At 41.1% G+C, this 20,598-nt stretch overlaps 1 protein-coding gene across 1 annotated transcript; it reads left to right on the top strand.

Annotated features, from left to right (window-relative positions):
* The first annotated feature begins 13,656 nt into the window (after nucleotides 1-13,656).
* Nucleotides 13,657-20,198, top strand: LOC134642869 (terminal nucleotidyltransferase 5A-like). Its single transcript, XM_063494909.1, has 2 exons — nucleotides 13,657-14,769; nucleotides 15,744-20,198. Exons 1-2 carry the CDS (start codon nucleotides 14,344-14,346, stop codon nucleotides 16,557-16,559), a joined length of 1,242 nt encoding a protein of 413 aa, XP_063350979.1. The 5' UTR covers nucleotides 13,657-14,343; the 3' UTR covers nucleotides 16,560-20,198.
* The last annotated feature ends 400 nt before the right edge of the window (nucleotides 20,199-20,598 follow it).

The raw sequence follows: 20,598 nt of genomic DNA, 5'->3' as shown, positions 1-20,598 counted from the left end.
AACTCTGCCTCTCCTTTATCGTTATTTGAATTGAAAGCAACCTGAAATCCAAATAATTGTGACAATATGTGGTGATGTTTGAATCAGGAAACATCTGTGAAGCCTTTATGTCATGTCTCACTGCTATAATAAGCAAAGATCTCATAAACAGGCTGACATGTGCGGTTTCTGTCATCATGTTAGCGCTCCAACAGGAGGAGGAGGATTTTGTTGTTCTGTTATTCTAAATGTGTGTGTGTGTGTGTGTGTGTGTGTGTGTGTGTGTGTGTGTGTGTGTGTGTGTGTGTGTGTGTGTGTGTGTGTGTGTGTGTTGTGGGCCTTGTGTGGTTGTGTGTTTTGTACATGCTTTACATGTTTTCTCCATTCCAGCACAAATGTGTGGTGCATACTTAGCATTTATTCTGTCTTCCACAGTAACTGTCACTGGGTTTTTTCTTTGCTCTTTTTCTTTATTCTGTCACTCAGCAATGTGCATTAGAAATCTGAGCACCATGTGTTTACCAATAGGACACGAAAGAAATTAAAACTAAAAAGCTGCAAAGTGATGCATGGCAAGATAGTGAGTACTTGCTGCAAACCAGGTTTAAGGATGACTTCTTTATGCTTGCATGAAATGCTCTCTCAGGCTTTTTGGCCTCTTGCTCTGTTAAGCTAAACAGTACCCATGTACTCCCCTTTGTCTCAGAGTTGCAAATTGCTCATGTTGTTACTAAAAAATCTTCATGCTCTCCTTAGGCCTCTGTGGGTTCTCTCTAAGTCAGGGGTGGGCAATCTCAGTACACAAGGGCCAGTGTCCCTGCAGGTTTTAGATCTCACCTTGGGTCAACACACCTGAATCACATGATTAGTTCGTTACCAGGCCTCTGGAGAACTTCAGGACATGTTGAGGAGCTAATTTAGCCATTTAAATCAGCTGTGTTGGTTCGAGGACACATCTAAAATCTGCAGGGACACCGGCCCTCGTGGACTGAGATTGCCCACCCCTGCTCTAAGTACTCAGCCTTCTTCCCACAGTCCAAAGACATGCATTTCTAAAATGACTGTATGCATAAATGCAAAGGTGTGAATGACTGTCTATCCCTCGGTGTTGGTCCTGCGACAGACCCCGCCTCGCTCCTTCTGAATGCTGGGATAGAATCCACTTAGATCCTGAATTAGACGCGTGGGAAAAAAATGGCTGGATGGATGGTCACCAAGACATAAAACCTGTATCCATAGCAATGCTAGTGAAAGTTTGATTAAAAAAACAAAATAGTGTTTAAAAACTTAAAGTTTCTTATCTTACAAATTTAAGCCCTTAAACCCTGAAATAATTACTACAAAGCTTTTGACAAATAAGAATCTTTGAAAATGAAGAGTTTATTAAACCACCAATAAACATCACCATATTGACAAGTTTGCTCCCATATATGACTTTTATATACGTTTATTTGCTACATCTGGCATTTTTTTAATTACTTACAAATGCATTTTGCACTTTATTTAGGTTTTTCAGGAGGGAAAAATCCTGCAGATGATACTGAAGCCTCAAAAACTCACAAAATTTTCATATATAAGATTATCAATAGATAGATAGATAGATAGATAATAAACAAAATATCTCATGTAAAGAAAAATTGCTGAAAATCATTTAATCATAAGATCCCGTCCCCAAAAACACTGTTTACGTAGCAGAAAACCTCCAGTGCCAACACATTGAACCATTTACATATACACAATACAGCCAAACAGAAACACCTGTCCAGATGCTTTAATGGATTTTCTTTTTCCTGGAGGCACTTCCTTATGGTTTGTACTTTGTAACTTTATGATTTGTTAATCTTAATGCGCACTTGCTAAAGGCCAGTCTACACAAACTGATGTCCATGAAGAAGTTAGTTTCTGAGCCTAGTGTGCAGACTGACCTTCGGTCCTGCCCAGCACCACTGGGATAGACTGGAATGCTCTGTATGAGCCAGGCCCTCTCACCCAAATTCAGCAGGCAACCTCACCGATTTTCTTGCTCATTTTTGAGCGAACGACTACTTTAAAACTCACATGTGGGTGTAATATTCAGTGCTTGCATGCTTTTGGACACATATCTCTGTCTCTCTCTCTCTCTCTCTCTCTCTCTCTCTCTCTCTCTCTCTCTCTCTCTCTCTCTATTCTGTGGAAATAGTGAGTCTGCAAGTGTTACCTAACAGCTGAAAAAGCTGATTAATTAAGCCTTTGTCACTAATTGCAACTCCTCACATCTTGGAAAAAAGAATCAGCGTATTATATTGATAGCAGATGCAATAATTGTATTCCATAAGAAAAAAAATGTCGATTTGGAAAAATGGTGGTTAAAGTTTACTTAATTCTAGACCAGTATTGCTCTTTGATTTTTACTGTGCAGAAGGCACGCTTTGTTAAACTGCATTTGCCTTCAGGGCGTGGTGGTAAATAACAGGTTGTAAGTAAGATAATGAAGATTTAGCACCTTGAAAAGTAATGCTACCTCATATCATTTAGCTATCAGTGTAAAGTAAGGACAATTATTCTCCACTGTAATCTCACCGCAGACACAACAGCATCTGACTGATGGAGCTTTAGGACTAGGAAGTGGAGCGAATGACCTTTCCATGTTGCTTCTGTTTCAGCTGCAACAAAAAACAGAGGCTAACTAATTTGAACGTCTGTGGAAACAGTGCAGTTGAGATTTAAAGGTTTAAACCATGCCACATGTCTCTTTTGTAACTCTATTAATAAGGCACTCCTTTAAACTGGGGGAGGAATTGGCAAACCTAATGGTGAATATGAGTTGTGTTTACCAGCATGCAGCCAGTGCATGTGGAATCCATGGTGGTGATTGAACTGAGACAGGAGGTTCACTGCTGGTAGGTCTGCTTTTAATGGGGCTAGATTCTATCAATCTGACTTTAACTCAGTGTGTCTGGCATTTCCCCCAGTCTTGGGGCTTAGCATTGCTGTCATACAATGCTATAAGCTTTCAGAGCTTTCCACTTCTTAAAAAAAAAGAAAACAAAACAAAAAAGCCAGATTCACTGTTTCGGGTTGAGACAGAAAACTTCACTCAGCCATGTGAGACAGTGGGAGACAGCTTGGCGAAGCTGAGACTTCACACCAAATAGATAATGACACACAGTTAAATCATCCACCTCCCAGCTGTATGTTTATCTCTTCGGTCTTTATCATTTTTGCGTCTGTCTGGATCCATCTGTATGGAAAATATAGTTATTGTATCCAAGTAGCCAACACACAAACAACTGGCTCTAAACCCAGAGATTTTCACTCATCATTTGATTTTTATTCGCAATTTCTCTGTCCTTACATGACCTCTGTATGTCCTGTGCTCAGTCGCTTCAGTGTATGATTCTCTCAGTAATGCTCTCACCTCCAAACCCCTGCAGCCTGAGGAGGCCACAGGAAGATATCGTACTTGTGTAACTATATGTAAGTAATATGTGACCTTTGTGTGTGTTCTTACCTTTCAGATTTGAATTGAATTTGCATTTTTGTGTTTTTTTGTTTTGTTTGGGGGGGGTTTTGGTTGTTGTTTTTTTTTGCTTTTTGGAAGCAAAACATCACACGTTTTATATTTCATATTATGTCTTCTGGTTCCAATCCTAAACTTTCAACAGCCAAAACACACACACACAAAACATAATAATAATAATTCCTGCAATTAAAATGCACAGTTTAACTGCTTTCTTTCGTGTGGACTGAAAACTGCATTATTTTTAATAAACTGGACAGAGAAACGAGAGTGAATTCATTGCTGTAGGTGGGAAAAAATCAAGCCAATCAATAATAATGCGTATTTCTGCATTCATTGACATCCATACTTGAACTGTAGATATCGCAAGCTTTTTAGTAAGAACAATATTAAAGTGAAATAATGTGCAGCTGCTGATTCTAATCTAACTTTTTATCTACTAGCCTTTGACACATTCCCATGATCGAGTTTCACAAAAACAGCAGCAGCCAGCTGGCAGGAAAGTTTGAGTGATTTAATTGTGAAATACTGGTGTATTTCAGAGTGACCTGTCTTTCCTTAAGTGAATGCACTTTATGTCACTTTAATAATTTTGTATCTTGACAAAGCTGGGATGAGCTAATTATCTAATTCTCAGCACAGGATCCTTAAAATAGAAGTGGATTGATGTTATATCAGCTGCTGGTGAAGGTATGGGTCCAACTCGGCTCAATGCGCACACGCCAGCATCATCAGCTGATTACTTTTGATTAAAGACACATTTCTTATCACTCTGCTCTAAACAGGGAAGGTTCTGATTATAAACACACTGCAACAATTATTGACGGAACAGCAAAGAATACTTGTTGTTATCTGAGTGCAGGAATGCACGTTCTCAACAGCAAAGAAAGAAATAGCTGAAAGAGATGATCATGAAGTGCAAATGATTGGTGAAATGTTAAATTTTGGAAATGTTTTGACTGCGTTAGAAATAACAATGATACTATCAAATGAACATGCAGCTGCTTTGAGATTAAGACATGAACCACTGACATCTTTTATCACTGTTTAGTGTCCGATTTTCAGAAAACAACAACTTTATTAATGGCACTGGCGGTTTGTCAATACTGGATAGTAGTGGGAAGGTTGTTGCTCAATTTATTAATCGATAGATTAAGACAAATTGCACAAAACTTCTATTTGTGATCAACACTTTGGTTTTCTTTTTGACCTCCGTTCTCTTTAGGCTATCCTGTTGGTAAAAGAATATCCTTGTTTTACTTCTAGCTGCAAGTTCTTAGATTGCTGTCCAAAAATGCACATGGATCCGTGTGGCCTCAGCCAGCTGAGCCTGTGTGCCATGTGCAGCCCCAGCCCAATGAGTCTGAGTATTCAGAGCCTTCAGTAAGCCACACCCTGAGAATTCCAAGTGTAGAGACCCTCCAATGAGAGTGGGTCCTGTACAGCAACAATATGAGTGTCCAGAGCCTTTGGTGGGTTCTGTGCAACCTCAGATGGAACCTGAGCCAGAAGGTCCCATATGTCCTGTGTCAGAGGGTCCTGCGTGTGCCTTGCACTGTCCGAGGCTCAAGAGTCCAAGTACCTAAACCCTTCAGTGGGAGTGGCTCCTGCACAGTCCTACCTTGAATGTCCAAAGCCTTCAGTGGGTTCTGCACAGTCCCAGCCCAAGAATTCCAAGTGTATGGACCCTAAAAGGGGAGTGGGTTCTCCACAGTCCCTGCCTGGGTGTCTAGAGCCTTCAGTGACTTCCCTGCTGCTGAAGCCTGAAACTGATTTGGAAGGTTTCAAGCAGTCCTAAGCAGCCAGAGTCAGTCAAGGTCTGTCCCTAACAGCCATAATATAAGACAGAAAGTCACATGTTGCCTTGATTAGGGGGTCGCGTGTTGCTTGAGCCTGTTCCCCAAGCACCTGCATCTAGAGTAGGCTGCTCCTGGCCATCTTCTTGCCTTTCAGGTTGGCCAACTTTTACCAAGCCTCAAAATGGATCCTGTCTACTACTTTGTCACTGTTTGCCCCTTCAGCCTCCTGATAAGTTTCTTCATTGGTGGCGAGACGCCAAGCTTTCAGAAGATGGTTGTTTCTGTTGCTGACCACCAGTCCAGCCCCCAAACAATCTCAGCCTTCTCAGCCGGTCTCCAGTGCAACATTTTCACTCCCAGTCTCTTGTCTGATATCCAGAGAGTTCCACCTGCCCTCTTCCATCTCCAAGACGGCTTCCTGAATTATTCCTCTCTGCCCTAAACAGGAAAGGCTCTGATTACAAACAGACTGTAACAATTATTGAGGCAAAAGCAAAGAATACTTTTTGTTATCTGATTCCAGGAATGCACATTTTTCAACAGCAAAGAAAGAAATAGTTGAAAGAGTTGATTGTGAAATGCGGTTGATCAATGAAATGTTGAATTCTGGTCATTTTTTCAGTGTATTAAAGATTACAAACATGCTGTCACATAAACACACAGCTGCTTTGAAATTGGGACATGAACCACAGACATCCTTTATCACTGTTACATTTAGTGTCAGATTTTCAGAAAACAACACTGGATGTTCGTGGGAAGGTTTTCAACAATGTTTCTGAATCCAAAGACAAGAGCCAAGGGGTTGTTGCTCACTTTATCAAATAGACTGATTAAGACAAACTGCAAAAAGCTCCATCTGGCCCTGTGATCAATACTTTGTTAATCACTTTGACCTCATTACCATCAAGATATTGTTTTCCTTAAAAGAACTTATACACCTCCACTCACCATATATATATATATATATATATATATGTGTGTGTGTGTGTGTGTGTGTGTGTGTGTGTGTGTGTGTGTGTGTGTGTGTGTGTGTGTGTGTGTATTTACAGTTTCAAATGAATAAAACAGGGCATTAAAGGATTCTGAAACATATGTATCAATTTTACTTGCTGTGAAAAACACTTCGTTTCTTAATAAAATCTTGTGCTAACACCTGTGAGGTACAAACTGAGGCATCATGCCACATGTGTGTTATATGGCTTGTTAAACCTGGATGAGGTCCCTCGGGTGTTTTGGATGTTCTTTTAATCAGAATTTTTACTGATACAATAAATACCTCTCTGAAGGACACAAAGAAAGGAAGGGAGTGTAGGCAGAAGATAAAAGTTGGCTCACAAGGAAGAGGAAAAAGGTAGAGAAAAGCTCAAAGCACAGACATGAGAAACAGCCCAGTATTAGTAAGGATGGAAAGCACTCCCATGTAAGGTAAATGAAAAGAGCTGTGTTGTGTGACATCACCCTGGATGCTGAATGTGAGGCAGTCATGTGGTCTGCAGGGGCTCCGGTTCTCTTTATCATTTATCCACCTCTGCTCATAATGTTTTGTTTATGCTTTCCAACCTCCTCTTCCCCACCCTTCCAAGACGTCCAACTACACGCTTTTTTTCCCATCTCCTGCTCTGTATTTCACTCATATATGTCTTCATCCAAGACCTCAATTACACACCAGAGTGCATTTTTCTCTTTTTATCTTCCATTCACTGACCTGCTCCCTCCCATCTCCCACCAATGCTCTGCTCCGTGGGTGTGAGAAAAGTACACCTCACCCTAAATAAATCACTGCTCAGTCAAGACCTACTCAGAAGAGCAGAGGAGTGGATCTCCACCCTAAACCTTTCATGACAGAGCAAAGTGCCAAATGACTGACCGAGGCACAAAATTACTGCCACATCACCTGCAGCTGCACTGAGATCTTCCCACTAAGAACCTCTTTGTTCCTCTGGAGCCCTCAACCAATAAGCCTCAACCTAACTTTGACTTTACATCGTCAATGTTGAGCCTATAAAGCAGACTGACTGCTATCAGCAGCAGGGTGTGACTGCACATGTGCATTTGTTGTCCTCTTTTTTTTCGATTTCCCCTCTGTATGAGATTTCAACATTCCCTGTCACTGATACTGGAGAAAAAGGGGTTTTCACTCGTAGTGGCAGCTAACCGGTTACAGATGCTTCAAAGTGAAGCTCAATGGAAATATCATTTTTCACTCAATTTTCACATGCACACGCAAGAAATCCTGACTTAAAGATGCTGCTGATCAAAAGCCTTAATTATCATCTGGGAAATGTGCCCTCACAGATATCTCAAGGGAATTTCTTTCCTCCTACTTTTGCACAGTTTGTCCCCATGAATCACGCTGCGGAGCCAAAACGGGGTTGATCCCAAGCATTCGTCTCTGCTGCACGTGCAACTAGTCGTCTGAGTCATCCGACCCACAGAGAAGCAGCAGACAAAGCTACCAAATAACGCTGACACAGGTCTCGTGTATCAAAGTTTAATTGGTTAGGAACAATATTAGAATCAAATGCAACACCAGCGGTGCTCACGCAGATTTCCCACGGCAGATACCCACAGTATCTCCAGCATCAGCACTATCTTAAACAGAACAAGTCAGTCTGCACATATGATGCAAATGATGAACAGAGAGAAGAAGAGACGTGCTTCAAAAGATGGATGACTAATGCGCTTGATTGTGTCATAGCTGCGTGCATTTAATTAGTGCATTTCACTCAATCAGCTTTTAATAACAGAATCATCATACACCGCATTAAGGGATCAAATGATCTATCTTGGCTCTTGAATGACACTGTTTACCGAGCACAGCTGTGCAATGTGTCTCTGTGTGTGCGGCTATGTGGGAAACTGAGAAACTGACACACATACGCTGACCTTTAACTTGTAGAAAAGACCGCCACCTACGGGGGGGTGAATAGAGTTGCTCATTGAGTCTCAGATCAGCTCAGCCCGGGCTGTTTGTGATGATCCAGCAGATGGCGCTGTGGTACCTTCATGCTGCGTAAGCATGACCTTTGCTGGGACTTGTCAGGGGTTTTCCAGTTTCCTCATGAAAGTAGAAGAACAATGCGAGAAGGAGATCAAAGCAAATTTATCAGACAAAGAGTGAGTTTCCTATATGTGTACTGCTTCTGATTAGTCCACTTTATGTCCAGTTTGGTTGCTGCTGACACTTCAGTGTGAGAATGATCAGCATTTTAATACAAAGTAATGTTCTCTTATAATTTTCCATTTGCATGTGAGGCCATGTAATCAATCTACAGAGGAGTTTAAAAACCTTTATGTCTCACATTTCTTTCTATATAGCTTCTATAATTCCAGACGGTAGAATTTACTGTGTGGCCCTATGATTAAACACATTAACCTGGGAATATTCAACACATTTAGAGACTGAATAAAGTGTACACGATAAAAATCATTAGTTCACTTTAGTGTACTACTGCACTGTGCACTGTGGAAACCACCGGTTTAGGGCGGTTTCTAACTAAAGTTGAACTGATGATCATTAACTGGAACTAATAAACCAAGTTTTGTTTTGGGTTTGTTTTTTTTTTAGACTACCCGTTAAAGTTGTTTTAGGAAGGCTGGCCTCACGAGGTGTAAACTGTAACATGTTTGCATGTTGTCACTACTTCCAATTAATTTTAGTCTTTGGCTTCTAATGTACACAATTTTATGTTTATGAATGTGTGTGTGCAAGCGGTACAACTGTTTACACATGACAGAAACCATCAGAGAAATTTGCTGTGGTATTAACATCTCCAACCACGGTATCATACAGGAAGCTGAGTCACAGATTGGGCGACTCACTTCCTGTTTATTTTATCAGAGCAGTCTTTTGGCCCTTGTTATGACAAGTCAAGAAAGCAGTCTGAAAAACTGCGGGGTGGTGGGCTATTCTGTGATTTTTGGGGGGCTGCATTAAAACATTCACCTGAGTTCAGCTCACAGACATTATTCTTTTCATTTTTCCAAAAGCAAAGCAGGAGCCTTGTACAAAAAAAAGTCTAATATGTGGTCAATTAATCATATATGTAAAAATATACTTATGGTCATTGAATGACTTTGAAGTTTTTTTAAACACAATTTTACATCTTTTTCTTTCTTGAGCAATGCACGTCTGTGACACTGTGACACAGTCGATTGTGGTCGGCTTTTTGTGTGTGTGTCTTTTTTACTGATAAGAGAACACATCGTCTACAAGTTAAATTCAAAAATGGAAACTTTTAATCATGAAATCTCTTAATCTATAATCGTATGAAATGCATAAAAGGAGGGAAAGGGTTCATTGTGGTTTTACTGGTGGGGCTTCTTTTCAACAAATTCTTAAACTTGTCGTTAGCACAGTACCATGTGGAGGACCTTCTCCGAGCGCTGCGCTGCATGACTTACACTCCAGCAGTGCAATGAATCTCATTAGTGGCTGTGGAAGAGTTTAGCAGGGGGCTTACACTACTGAGCATATTCTTTAGGGTTGATTGAGGCCAACAGAGGTCACTTCAGAAGGTCAAGGTTAAAACTGATTGGAAATACTGCTGAGGTTTGTCTTTGTCGACATTAGCAGATACCCGCTATACATCTACGGTGCTATATGTACGTGATCGGGCAACGGGCTAAAGACCGAGCGTTGCATGCTAAGTAGCAGAAACAGGGTGGCCTGCAATTGCATGATTGCATCACCGCCAGTGCTAAAATGAAGTGTTTGTTAAAAATTGTAACAGTTATTGTGGGCAAAACAACAGGAACTCATATGCAAAATATTTCAGCAGGCCCTGATGTGACATGACAGACAAAAAATATCATAGAAAATTGAATAAAACACTGAGACACAAGATTCTTTTGCGCTTTAGGAAGGCAAAGGAAGCTTTTTTTTATATTTTAGTTTAAGTGGTTCTTTTCGGATGAACCACTTAAATTAAATTGCTGTTATTAAATACTTTGGTTTTTAAATAAAATTCTTTTCTACTGTTAACGTGCCTGGCAATTTAAATGTATTTCTATCTCTTGACAGGTCGCTTGAATTATAAAGACAACAAATATGACTTGTCGGTGAGGTTTCATGCCTTTGATATCTGGTAAATTGTTTAAAGTGTGGGATGCAGGTGTCTTACTTTTGACTTCAGCTTTTTAAAGAAGCCTTAGCTCTGGTAAATAATTTTAGATCGTACTGCTTAACACTTGAAAGATTTATATATATATATATATATATATATATATATATATATATATATATATATATATATATATATAATGCAATTGTTTTACTGGTCTGAAACATTTGGGATCCAACTGGGCTGCATGTGGCCCATAAGCTAAAATGAGTTTGATGTAATTACAAATGACCCTAAAGCACCTCCCAATAAGCAGCGCCAACACTGAGGTTTTAATGTAGTGTTGATCCTGGCAAAAGAATAAATAAATACTCCAGGAAATAATCCTCATCATAAAAACTTGTATTATTTAATCTCTTTGGATATTTAGTTCTTTGTGCAAACGTACCAGAAAGAAAAGAAAGAAAAAACACACTGAAGTCACCAGAACTGATGGTGACAAAAATAACAATTCAAGAACAAATGCAAACACTCTTGTCGCACATCACAAACTCTTCCCCCTAACTCCCATTCAATGAATAGAAGCATAAACAATGTTCAGTAGTGTTAAACAGTCAGTTAAGTACCGTGTGACAAAGTTTAGCTTGTAATTGCGTAATTAGTTTATTTGATAAATGCTGTTGCCCTGCAGGCTTCCTGTAGCTCCATTTGCTCACCACAGAGACAATTTAGATAGCCGTACAAATCCCTACATTTGACTTAGCTGCCCGTGTAGACAGTAGACTTTATGCCTGTTATCCTGTTACCTTATTATCCTGTTAGCCTAAAGTTTTTATGCCTGGCTGCCTGGGGACGGTGTTGAATCTTGCGAATGTATTTCGGTTACTTTTGCCATTTTCACACGGTGCAATATAAATGCATATAGGTTTGAATACTTTCATTTAGCCTAGCAGTTTCATGCAGCCTGTGGTATTTTAGGAGATTCTCCAACACCCAGAAAACCAAAATAGCAAATATCCCGGATGGTTGGAGGTCTTTTAACAACATTAATACGCTTATTTTACTTATTTTACTACACCCTGCTGCTATGTCTGCAGCTACTCACAGAACTGCCATCATAATTGTGCCAGGCTAATTTTCCTGTCAATGTGACCTTCACCAGGACAATGTCTCAAAGTCTTACATCTGGAGGTGGTCAGCAGGCCTGCACGCTGCTAATACATGTGGGTTAAATGTGGATTTTTTTTTTTTCTTTTTTTTAATGGAAAATCTTTGAGATACTAAAATGATCCAGCATGCTATATATGAAAATAATAGAAGGTGTTAAGAGTGGGAAGAAGCGAGTGGATGGACATTCACCTAACTACTTCACTGTAATCTCTTAATGAACTTCCTTTGTAGTAATGGTAAAAACAGGAAAGGGAAAGAGGATGAGCAAAGAGCAGGAAAGGATAGAGAGACTGAAGACATAGTGGGTTAATAGGAAAACATGGAAACATTTCAAAAGAATATGCAGAAGATATGGAAAGATATTTTAAGTGTGATCAGAACGCAGGATGCCAAGATTTCTTCATGTGTCTGCATCTGAATTTTTTAATAAAAAAAACTCTCTGATTCATTTACTGTCATGTTCCTGAATAGAAAGAGGGCCCTGTGCAATAATAATTCACACATAAACAGATAGGTTACAATTTAGTGCGCACCTCAAGATACTCTTGTGTGCACAAATTTGTTTCCATATATGAAGATAAGTTTAGCAGCCAGGCATGCGGTCTGTCTGAAATCCTGGATAGTGGTTAGACATCGGAAACCAATCCGGTGTCATCCACTTGGCAGGTCAAAGGTCAGGTAAGTAGTTGCTTCACAGTAAGCAGTAAGGCTTAAACTGAGCTAATTGGTGAATGGGGAAAGTGACGAGTGTGACTGACCTGCTGTTGTTGTGTGTCAACCTACAGAGCTACATACTGTATTTGCAGTGTGGAAATAATGGCACAGTACTTCCTGTAATGCAGCAGCAGCACTAATGCTAAAAGTTTTGCATTTGCACATAAATGTGATTCTTCCCGTATTATTTAAATGTTAAGTAGCTGCTGTTAATGCATCAAGAATACAAAGAAGTGAAAGCAGCTGCCATATGCTTCACTGCATCAACGAGTGACACTGATACTGAGGCGAATAGTTAAAGTAAACTTGATCTCAATGCTGCCTATCAGATTGTAAACTGACATGGATTATTCACTGGAGTCATATGTCGGACTTTAAAATACCAAACAGATATTAAACAGATACAAATATCTTATGTTTTTTCTGTAAAATGTAGCGTTTTCATATTTACATCCCTCCCTTTTTCTGACAGGTGTTATTAGATCTTTGCTTCAGTCCTACTCAAAACTTGGCTCACGGTTATCATCACTTTTCTCCTTCTTTTCGGTGTTTTAGCTTTTTGCGCATGCACAAAAACAATTCTTGGATAACAATACTTTCACCCTCATGTGTGAAAGTGCACTTGCTAACAGCGCATCTTCCTGTGTGTTGGTGTTAACGTGTGTGACACTGCACATAGAGGGTAATCTGCGATAAGCTGGTTTATGGGCTCGTCTGCAGTGACGCAGATATGCGCGCCCAGCTCCGCACTGACAGATTCTTTATGACAACTAACCCGGGAGACGGTGGCCCATACCCAAGCTGGACCGCAGTCAAGAACATGACCGACAGCTTTCATCGCACATATGAGAAATGCTCAAATTAAACATTCATGTTGGTGTTAAGAGAACAAATAAAACAGAAACTGTTGTTAAAATTGCGCATTAAATGTGGTTTCACGATGTGTGACTTTGGAGATAAGATGAGCTGCGTCATAACTAGTGAAGAAAAAACAAACATCTCTAGAGAGGGTGCATATGAAACCTCACGTAGTAGTAGTAAAATTGTAGTGTTTTATATTTGTGTAATTTACACAAATTTATCTGTTTGGAAGGTTGGAAAGAATTCAAAGTACCCGATTTTGATAACGTGCATAGGTTTCTGTCAAACTGAACAGGGGGGAGCTGATACTGGACCAGTGAGACCAGGCTTCCCCTCTGCAGGAAGACAAGTGTAGGTTGGCTGCATCTCCGGAATGATGGGATTTTGAGTAAAAGTGACTGTTTGTGGATACGAATCCTCGATTCTGAAGGCTAGAACTTTAATTTAAAAGTTTTTATTCTTCTAAAGACACGCCTCAGCATTCAAGCTTGAAGCCACTGAAATTAACCATGGGAAGCGGAGGGGGTGGAGGGGGTGGTGTTAGTTGGTGTGGGCTGTCAATCAAACCGAGCCGCCCCATCGCTTCTCGGACTGGAAACGATCTGTTCACAACCTCTCCAGCAGCCGTGGAGTGGGACCTCCGTGCATCGCGCAGTATCAGCGAGCTCCAAAACGGCCAAAATGTAAAAGACAAACTGCAGTCGCTCACTGCTTTTGAAAAGTAGGTGGGGATCGGAAACGCGCATTGCAAAAAAAAAAAAAAAAAACGGTGCGTAAATTTGCTCAACATGGATACGCAATAAGCTGTGCGTAACAAAAAAAACAAAAAGCGAGTCAAAGAAGACAGAAGTAAAACTTCTCCAGTGGATTTTTCGGTTGAGATGGATGCGTCAGAGCGCTACTGGGACGTCGCGAAAAGCTGAAACGGAAAGAAAGAACCGACACAGCTGACACCCGCTGTCCAGAGGTTAGACACGGAGACGGATCGGAGCGCGTAGTCTTCCAGCGAAAGCTTGACAAGATCATGAACTGAATTTGTCTGGAGAAGCAGACTTTATGTAAGAAGTAGGGCAACGCCGCCCGACCTGTTCTCTTCGTCATGCGTAAAGACGTTTTGTCGTTCACCGTCTTGTTGTTGTGACAGAGTTCAGCTCCTAAGGGTCATTTCCACAGAACGCTGCCTCCGGCTAATGCCGCAGCTCCGGACGGAGTTAGTGGAAAGTTTTGCCGTTTACATCCTCCTCTACCTCCTGTCAACATGATCGAGAGCGCTGAGTGCGCTGCAGCTGACAGCTACTCGCACGGGGAGAGCATCAACCTCAGCGTGCTCAACTGGGAACAAGTGCAGCGGCTGGACACCATCCTCACGGGCTCCATCCCCATTCACGGGCGATGGAGCTTCCCGACCCTGGAGGTGAAGCCACGAGATATCGTCAAGGTGGTCCGAAGCCGCATGGAGGAGAAGCGGATACATGTTCGGGAGGTGCGGTTAAACGGATCAGCAGCCAGCTACGTCCTGCATGAGGACAGCGGTCTGGGATGGAAAGATCTGGACTTAATATTTTGCGCCGAGCTGAAAGGGGAGATGGCGTTTCAGATAGTGAAAGATATAGTGCTGGACTCACTTCTAGACTTCTTGCCCGAGGGGGTGAATAAAGAAAAGATCACACCAGTGACCTTAAAGGTAGTGTATGAAGAATTGTGACTCACAAACGGAGCAAATTATGATTCTTATGAGAACTGTGAAGCACTGGCGCATATAATGCAGAGCTTCAAAATTACTCAATTCCTGAATTATACATGAAGAAGAATTAGTTCAAATTTCTCAGTCATTGCATACATTGTAGATTTTATAATGCACCCAATTCTAATAAGTCTGAATATGTCAGTGCAGCATAGAGATATAAGCCTACAAATAGTAAAAAGGTTGGTTTCCAGTTCAAAGAGGATTCTGTCTAATCCAATTGGAGTCAGATCCACATTAATCAGTTGGCCCTCAGTTACCTGGATACCAAGGACTACCCAGGCTACTAATGGCCCACCAACAGATGTGATCAGCAAAACATGATGAGTAAAAGGCCAGACAGAGATTTTTATCTGGTGCACATTAATGTGGAGTTGTTGCTCAAACTAAGTCTGGTTTTAAACATTGTCAAAACATATTATATCTCCATTGCTGACCCAGAATGCAGTCGTTCATCTGGTGAGCAGGTCACGGTCAGAGAAAGAAGAAGTGTTTGGTAAACTTTTGCAAGAACTTCACTTTACCACAGCTGTGAAAAGGACGTGGGGGAGGAGGAGGGGTTGAGAGATTGTGAGACTGTGTGAGAGGGTTTGAAGGAGGGCCTCGAGTTTTTGAATGATTTTGAGCTGATATATACAATTAGTTACTCATCTTATAATGCAGTGCTTTTTGTAAGCCCTTAATGACACACAAATAAAAAAGGTAGGGGGCATATAGAATTCCAGTGTGGATATAAAGTGGGTATAAAACCCTTGTTGTCCACTCTCTTTGTTCCAACAGTGTCTTTAAGTTTTCATTGATGATTTCAGTGTGCTGGTTAAAGCCTGCAAAATATGACATTTACTTGAAGATCATGATTCCTATTGTGTAGAAACTTTTCATGTTTTACTTTGTGTCTGTTTGTCTGTTCGTAGGAGGCTTATGTGCAGAAGATGGTGAAGGTGTGTAACGACTCAGATCGCTGGAGTCTCATCTCACTGTCCAACAACCGTGGCAAGAACGTGGAGCTCAAGTTTGTGGACTCTCTTCGCCGGCAGTTTGAGTTCAGCGTGGACTCTTTCCAGATCCGCCTGGACTCGCTCCTCCTCTTTTACGAGTGCTCGGAGCACCCAATGGCTGCAACTTTCCACCCCACCATCCTTGGGGAAAGTGTCTATGGTGACTTCCCCACCGCCCTCGATCACCTGCGCAAGCGCCTCATCTGCACGAGGAGCCCCGAGGAGATACGCGGCGGGGGCTTGCTGAAGTACTGCCACCTGCTGGTTCGGGGTTTCCGTGCAGCTTCCGACGCCGAGATGAAACTGCTGCAGCGCTACATGTGCTCGCGATTCTTCATAGACTTTCCTGATGTGAGTGAGCAGAGGAGAAAGCTGGAGTCCTATCTGCAGAACCACTTTGTAGACCTGGAGGACAGGAAGTATGACTACCTTGCCACGCTGTACAATGTGGTGCAAGAGAGCACTGTGTGCCTGATGGGCCACGAGAGGCGTCAGACACTCAGCCTCATCTCGTCGCTGGCCCTTCGGGTTCTGGTCCAGCAGAATGCCATACCCAATGCTGCCAATGTCACCTGCTTCTACCAGCCGGCTCCGTATGTCTCTGATGGCAACTTCAGCAACTATTACGTAGCACAGGTTCAGCCTGTCTACTCATGCCCACCCTCTCCTCCTCAGCAGTACCTTGCTTCTTTGCAGCACCCCATGTACGCCACTTGGTTGCCCTGTAACTAAACCTTTTGTATGTCCATGCACCACTGTGTAACTGCTGGGACTCCCACCCACTCATAAAAGGGAGGAGTGATGATTTTTTTTAATCTCCTCCTTGAGAACGGAAGTTTGTGGAAAGGACAAAAGGAAAGCAAGAGATGAGATTGGGCAAGGAAGAAGAGAATCAAGGAAAGGAAAGAAAATGAAGACAAGGAATCAGGACCAAAGCAGCAAGAGAAAGAAATGTTTTCCCCCCCCCGGGTTAGGATGCCACAGCAGGAGGTGAGCACACAGGGAGAAATGCCAGTGAGTGGGGCTGGCCTGCCAGTTCGAGGGTTTGGTAGATCAAACCGTCGCTGAGGCTCTGAGTCATAAATAGCCTGGACAGGATAGTGTTCTGGTGTGCTGTGGGTTTTGACATGTGTAATAAGCACATCTTCTTCACATTGCAAACCAAAACATGAGATCACAAATGGCCACAAAGAGCAAAGAGCAGCAAAGGATGCAGAAGATGGTTTCATTCACATATTTACCGTCTGCACTGAGTTTGTGGGTGACTGGAACTTTTTTTTCAAAGACAATTGCAAAAAAAGGAAGTGAGTACTGTTTACAACCCAAAGATCTGCTTTGTTACTCATGTTTTTCTTTCTGAACTCTGACAACAACAACAAAAAAAAAAAACAACAAAAAAACAAACAACAAAAAAAACCCAACAACAAAACAATGCATGCTTTATTTCTGTACAGGAATACATTTTTAAGTGCCTAGATAAAGCCTAAAGGGAAGAGTTGTTTTTTTTGTGATTCTTTATCTTAGAGTAGTATTGAATTGTCTCATGACATTTTCAAAATGATTATGAATGTACTGATGGTCAGAAAATTTACCAATGCTGACTAAGGTCTCTAACACTGAGGGAGGTATCGGACCACCTGATGTTTTTAACAGTGTTTGGTTCAAGATTATGCTCTTATCAGCAGTGCTGCTGGATAAGTACACATCCTGATTACCAAAGAGGAAGTACCAACATAATCTCATCATCTGTAGGAGGTGGGTGGCAAGAGTGTCTAAAAAATACTTATAAAAATATAATGCATGGTTATTTTAAAATGAGAGATGGGTTGCAAACTAAGGTGAAGGAGTGTATAGCAACCTATTTCATGTGCGGGGTGAAATGTGACAGAAAGAAATGTATGCCCATTGTGCATTTCAAAATACGGTCTTATTAAAACACATTTTCCTGTGTTTTTGTACACTTTGCCAGATGCAAACTGAAATGCAAATTAAAAGAACAGATTTTTCAGATGTACCACTCAAGCTTACTTAAAGGCACCCTGTGGAGTTTCTTTCTTTGTTTACACTATTTCCCTAAGGTCTAAAAAGCTGAAGTGAGTTCATGGCATGAAATCAGCTGCAGCAATCTCATCAGGGCGTAACTGTGAGAAATAGGTCAGGTCCAGCACTTTCACTTAAACTGGCCCACCACAATCAGGTCACCCTCTACCCATCTTTGCATTCCCCTGAATATGTATATCAACTGTGATGCTCCCGTAAAACACTAAAAGTTTGTAGTGAGGAAAAGGGAATGAAGAGCAAGCGAGAGGAACTTGCACGCTTCATAAAGGGGGCTCTGCAAAAATGCACGACTTTCTGCAATGAATCCTAAAAAAATCCCAAATGACATCCTGTGTGTGGGAGGGAGAGAGGGAGAAAGTAGACAATAAACTGTAAAGCCAAGGAAAAGTCAGCTCCAAGAAGAGTAACAGCAAGCTCACTGCCTAAAAACGCTGTTAATGATAAATGCTGGCTAACAAAAAATAACCAAAACTTTCCACTGAGACAACTTATCAACATTTAAAGATGGTTTTAGCTCAACAGGGAGAAAATTAAAGATTCACTGTCTCATATGACTGTTTCAGCAGTCTTATCTGTTGGCATAACATCTTTCATAGAATTACGAATTATATGCATTTCACTATAACATTGGTGTGATGACTGGCTAGCTAGGAAGCTACACCATCATTCGTGAAAATACTAGCCAAATTAATTTGACCAAAGATTGCCAAAATAATTTAACTGCAATGTTATCAACAATACTCCAAAAAAGCTATCTTGTCTACCAAGTTCATCAATACGGGTCGGTGTTGATTGGTTCACTGAATCCAGAGTATCATCGCCTCATGCTATAATGTAGTGCTAAGAAGCCAACTCATTGTTAGTTGTCTCTCTATGCTCATCTTTATTCCCCTTTTCCCCTCCTTGCAGCAGATGGCTGCCTCTAACTGAGTCTAGCTCTTCTGGAGTTCTCTTCCCGTTAAAAGGGAGTTCTTCTTTTCCACTGTCACCAAGTAGTTGCTCGCAGAGGATTGTCTGATCGGCGGGGTTCTTGTGCATTCTTGCAATATAAAAATGCCTTGAAGTAAAGCCAAGTCAACTAGTGCTATATAAAACGCTGAATTAAATTAGCTTCTCCTTATTGCAAGTTTTTTATTCCATTTACTGTCCGGCTGTCGGGCCTCTTCTCACAGCACCTGCCACCACAATCATCTACTATGGCCCACGGGTCCTTAATTTGACAAACTTAGCATCTGCGTTTGGTCTTTTGGCTTTCTCCACAAGTGCCTTCCCTTTTACTCCTACCCATTTTGGCACGCTGACTATTTTTCCTGACGTGTTGTTGAAAGACCGGTACGTCCACCCAAATGCAAATGCTTATATTGGCTTACAGGCCAGATGGCCAGCCCTGGACCTCATGCATGACATCACATGTATGCATGTTCTCATACACATGCACGATACAACCAAAGATTTTGCTCTATTAGAGCTCCTAAAATCAAACAAACTCTACAAGGTACCTTTGAGTAACAAACACATGTTAAACAGAAAGTTTTAAAACATGGGCAATCAGTTTTCTAAAAATTACACTGGAAAATTGTAAAAGATTTAAAACACTTTTGATTTTTTTAAATCAAATGCATAAAGACATTTTGTATGCAGTTCCAATGCATTTTGCCATAATGTATCTGCTTTAAAAGAAAACCACATGTAACAGAAAAAGAGAACAATTGTGTTACAAGCTATAAGCTCTAAATTTGTCAAAGGAGTAGAAGTTGGTTTGTGTGTGCAAGGGTGTCGTAACAGAGCTCGGGCCCAGCAGAGGAGAACACAGTTAACAGCTGCTGAAATTTGTCTCAGTGAAGAAATAATGAGATAAGTAGAACTGAAAATGCACGGATATTTGAAAGGCATTAAAGTGTTTCATCTGAGATTTAAGTAGAGTTTTTGTAACAATTGTGGAGTGATGGAAGTATATTTCCAGTTTTTAACACTGCGCTTCACTCAGAATGTTCTCTCTCAAACAAGTCAGATCTTCTATTTTTCTATCGATCTCTATTTTTGTACACTTTGTGTTCAGCCGAATTAGCAGACAAGGTTGTGTCACTGAATTTAAAGGTGCTTTTCTGTGTATTAATTTTGGCTGATGGAGACCTGCTTTGGTGAATACAGTGGTTGAGATTTACATTTACACATGTTCATTGTACGTTCTGCTCTGAGCTGTTCCATGTGGATTTCTGTTGCTGTAAAGAGATTGTTTCATTGTTTTTCAGTGTTTTCAACAGCAATCCTGTTTGAACCTGAAAATAAACATCTGATGATTGTGTTCAAGTGCAGCAATTTCTTAATTAAAAACAAAAGGAGCCCATTGGACATAAGATGTTTTAAGATTTTTCTTTCTTATCACAAACACTACCAGCCGCAGTAGCACTTTGCATGATGATTACTAGACGTTTCACCACCTTGAACTTTAGTTTAGCCGAGGTAAATGGCTCTGGCATTTGGATTTGGTGTCCAGGTTTTGACATTAAGAGAAAAGTCCTCATTAGGTCAATGCTCTGAAGTGCCCGCACATCCACACAAGTGCATGACTCTTGCTGCCAGCAAGTAACAGCTGAACGTGAAGGATTTCCCCTCAGTGAGACGTCACAGATGAGCGTCAACGACCGTCATCACACTGTGTGCCAACCTAATTAGCTTTAAGTGAATCTGAAACGGCAAGCAGGTATCA

The sequence above is a fragment of the Pelmatolapia mariae genome, linkage group LG15 (assembly GCF_036321145.2).
Source record: "Pelmatolapia mariae isolate MD_Pm_ZW linkage group LG15, Pm_UMD_F_2, whole genome shotgun sequence".
Lineage (NCBI taxonomy): Eukaryota > Metazoa > Chordata > Actinopteri > Cichliformes > Cichlidae > Pelmatolapia > Pelmatolapia mariae.
This window is presented reverse-complemented; position numbering and strand designations above follow the sequence as displayed.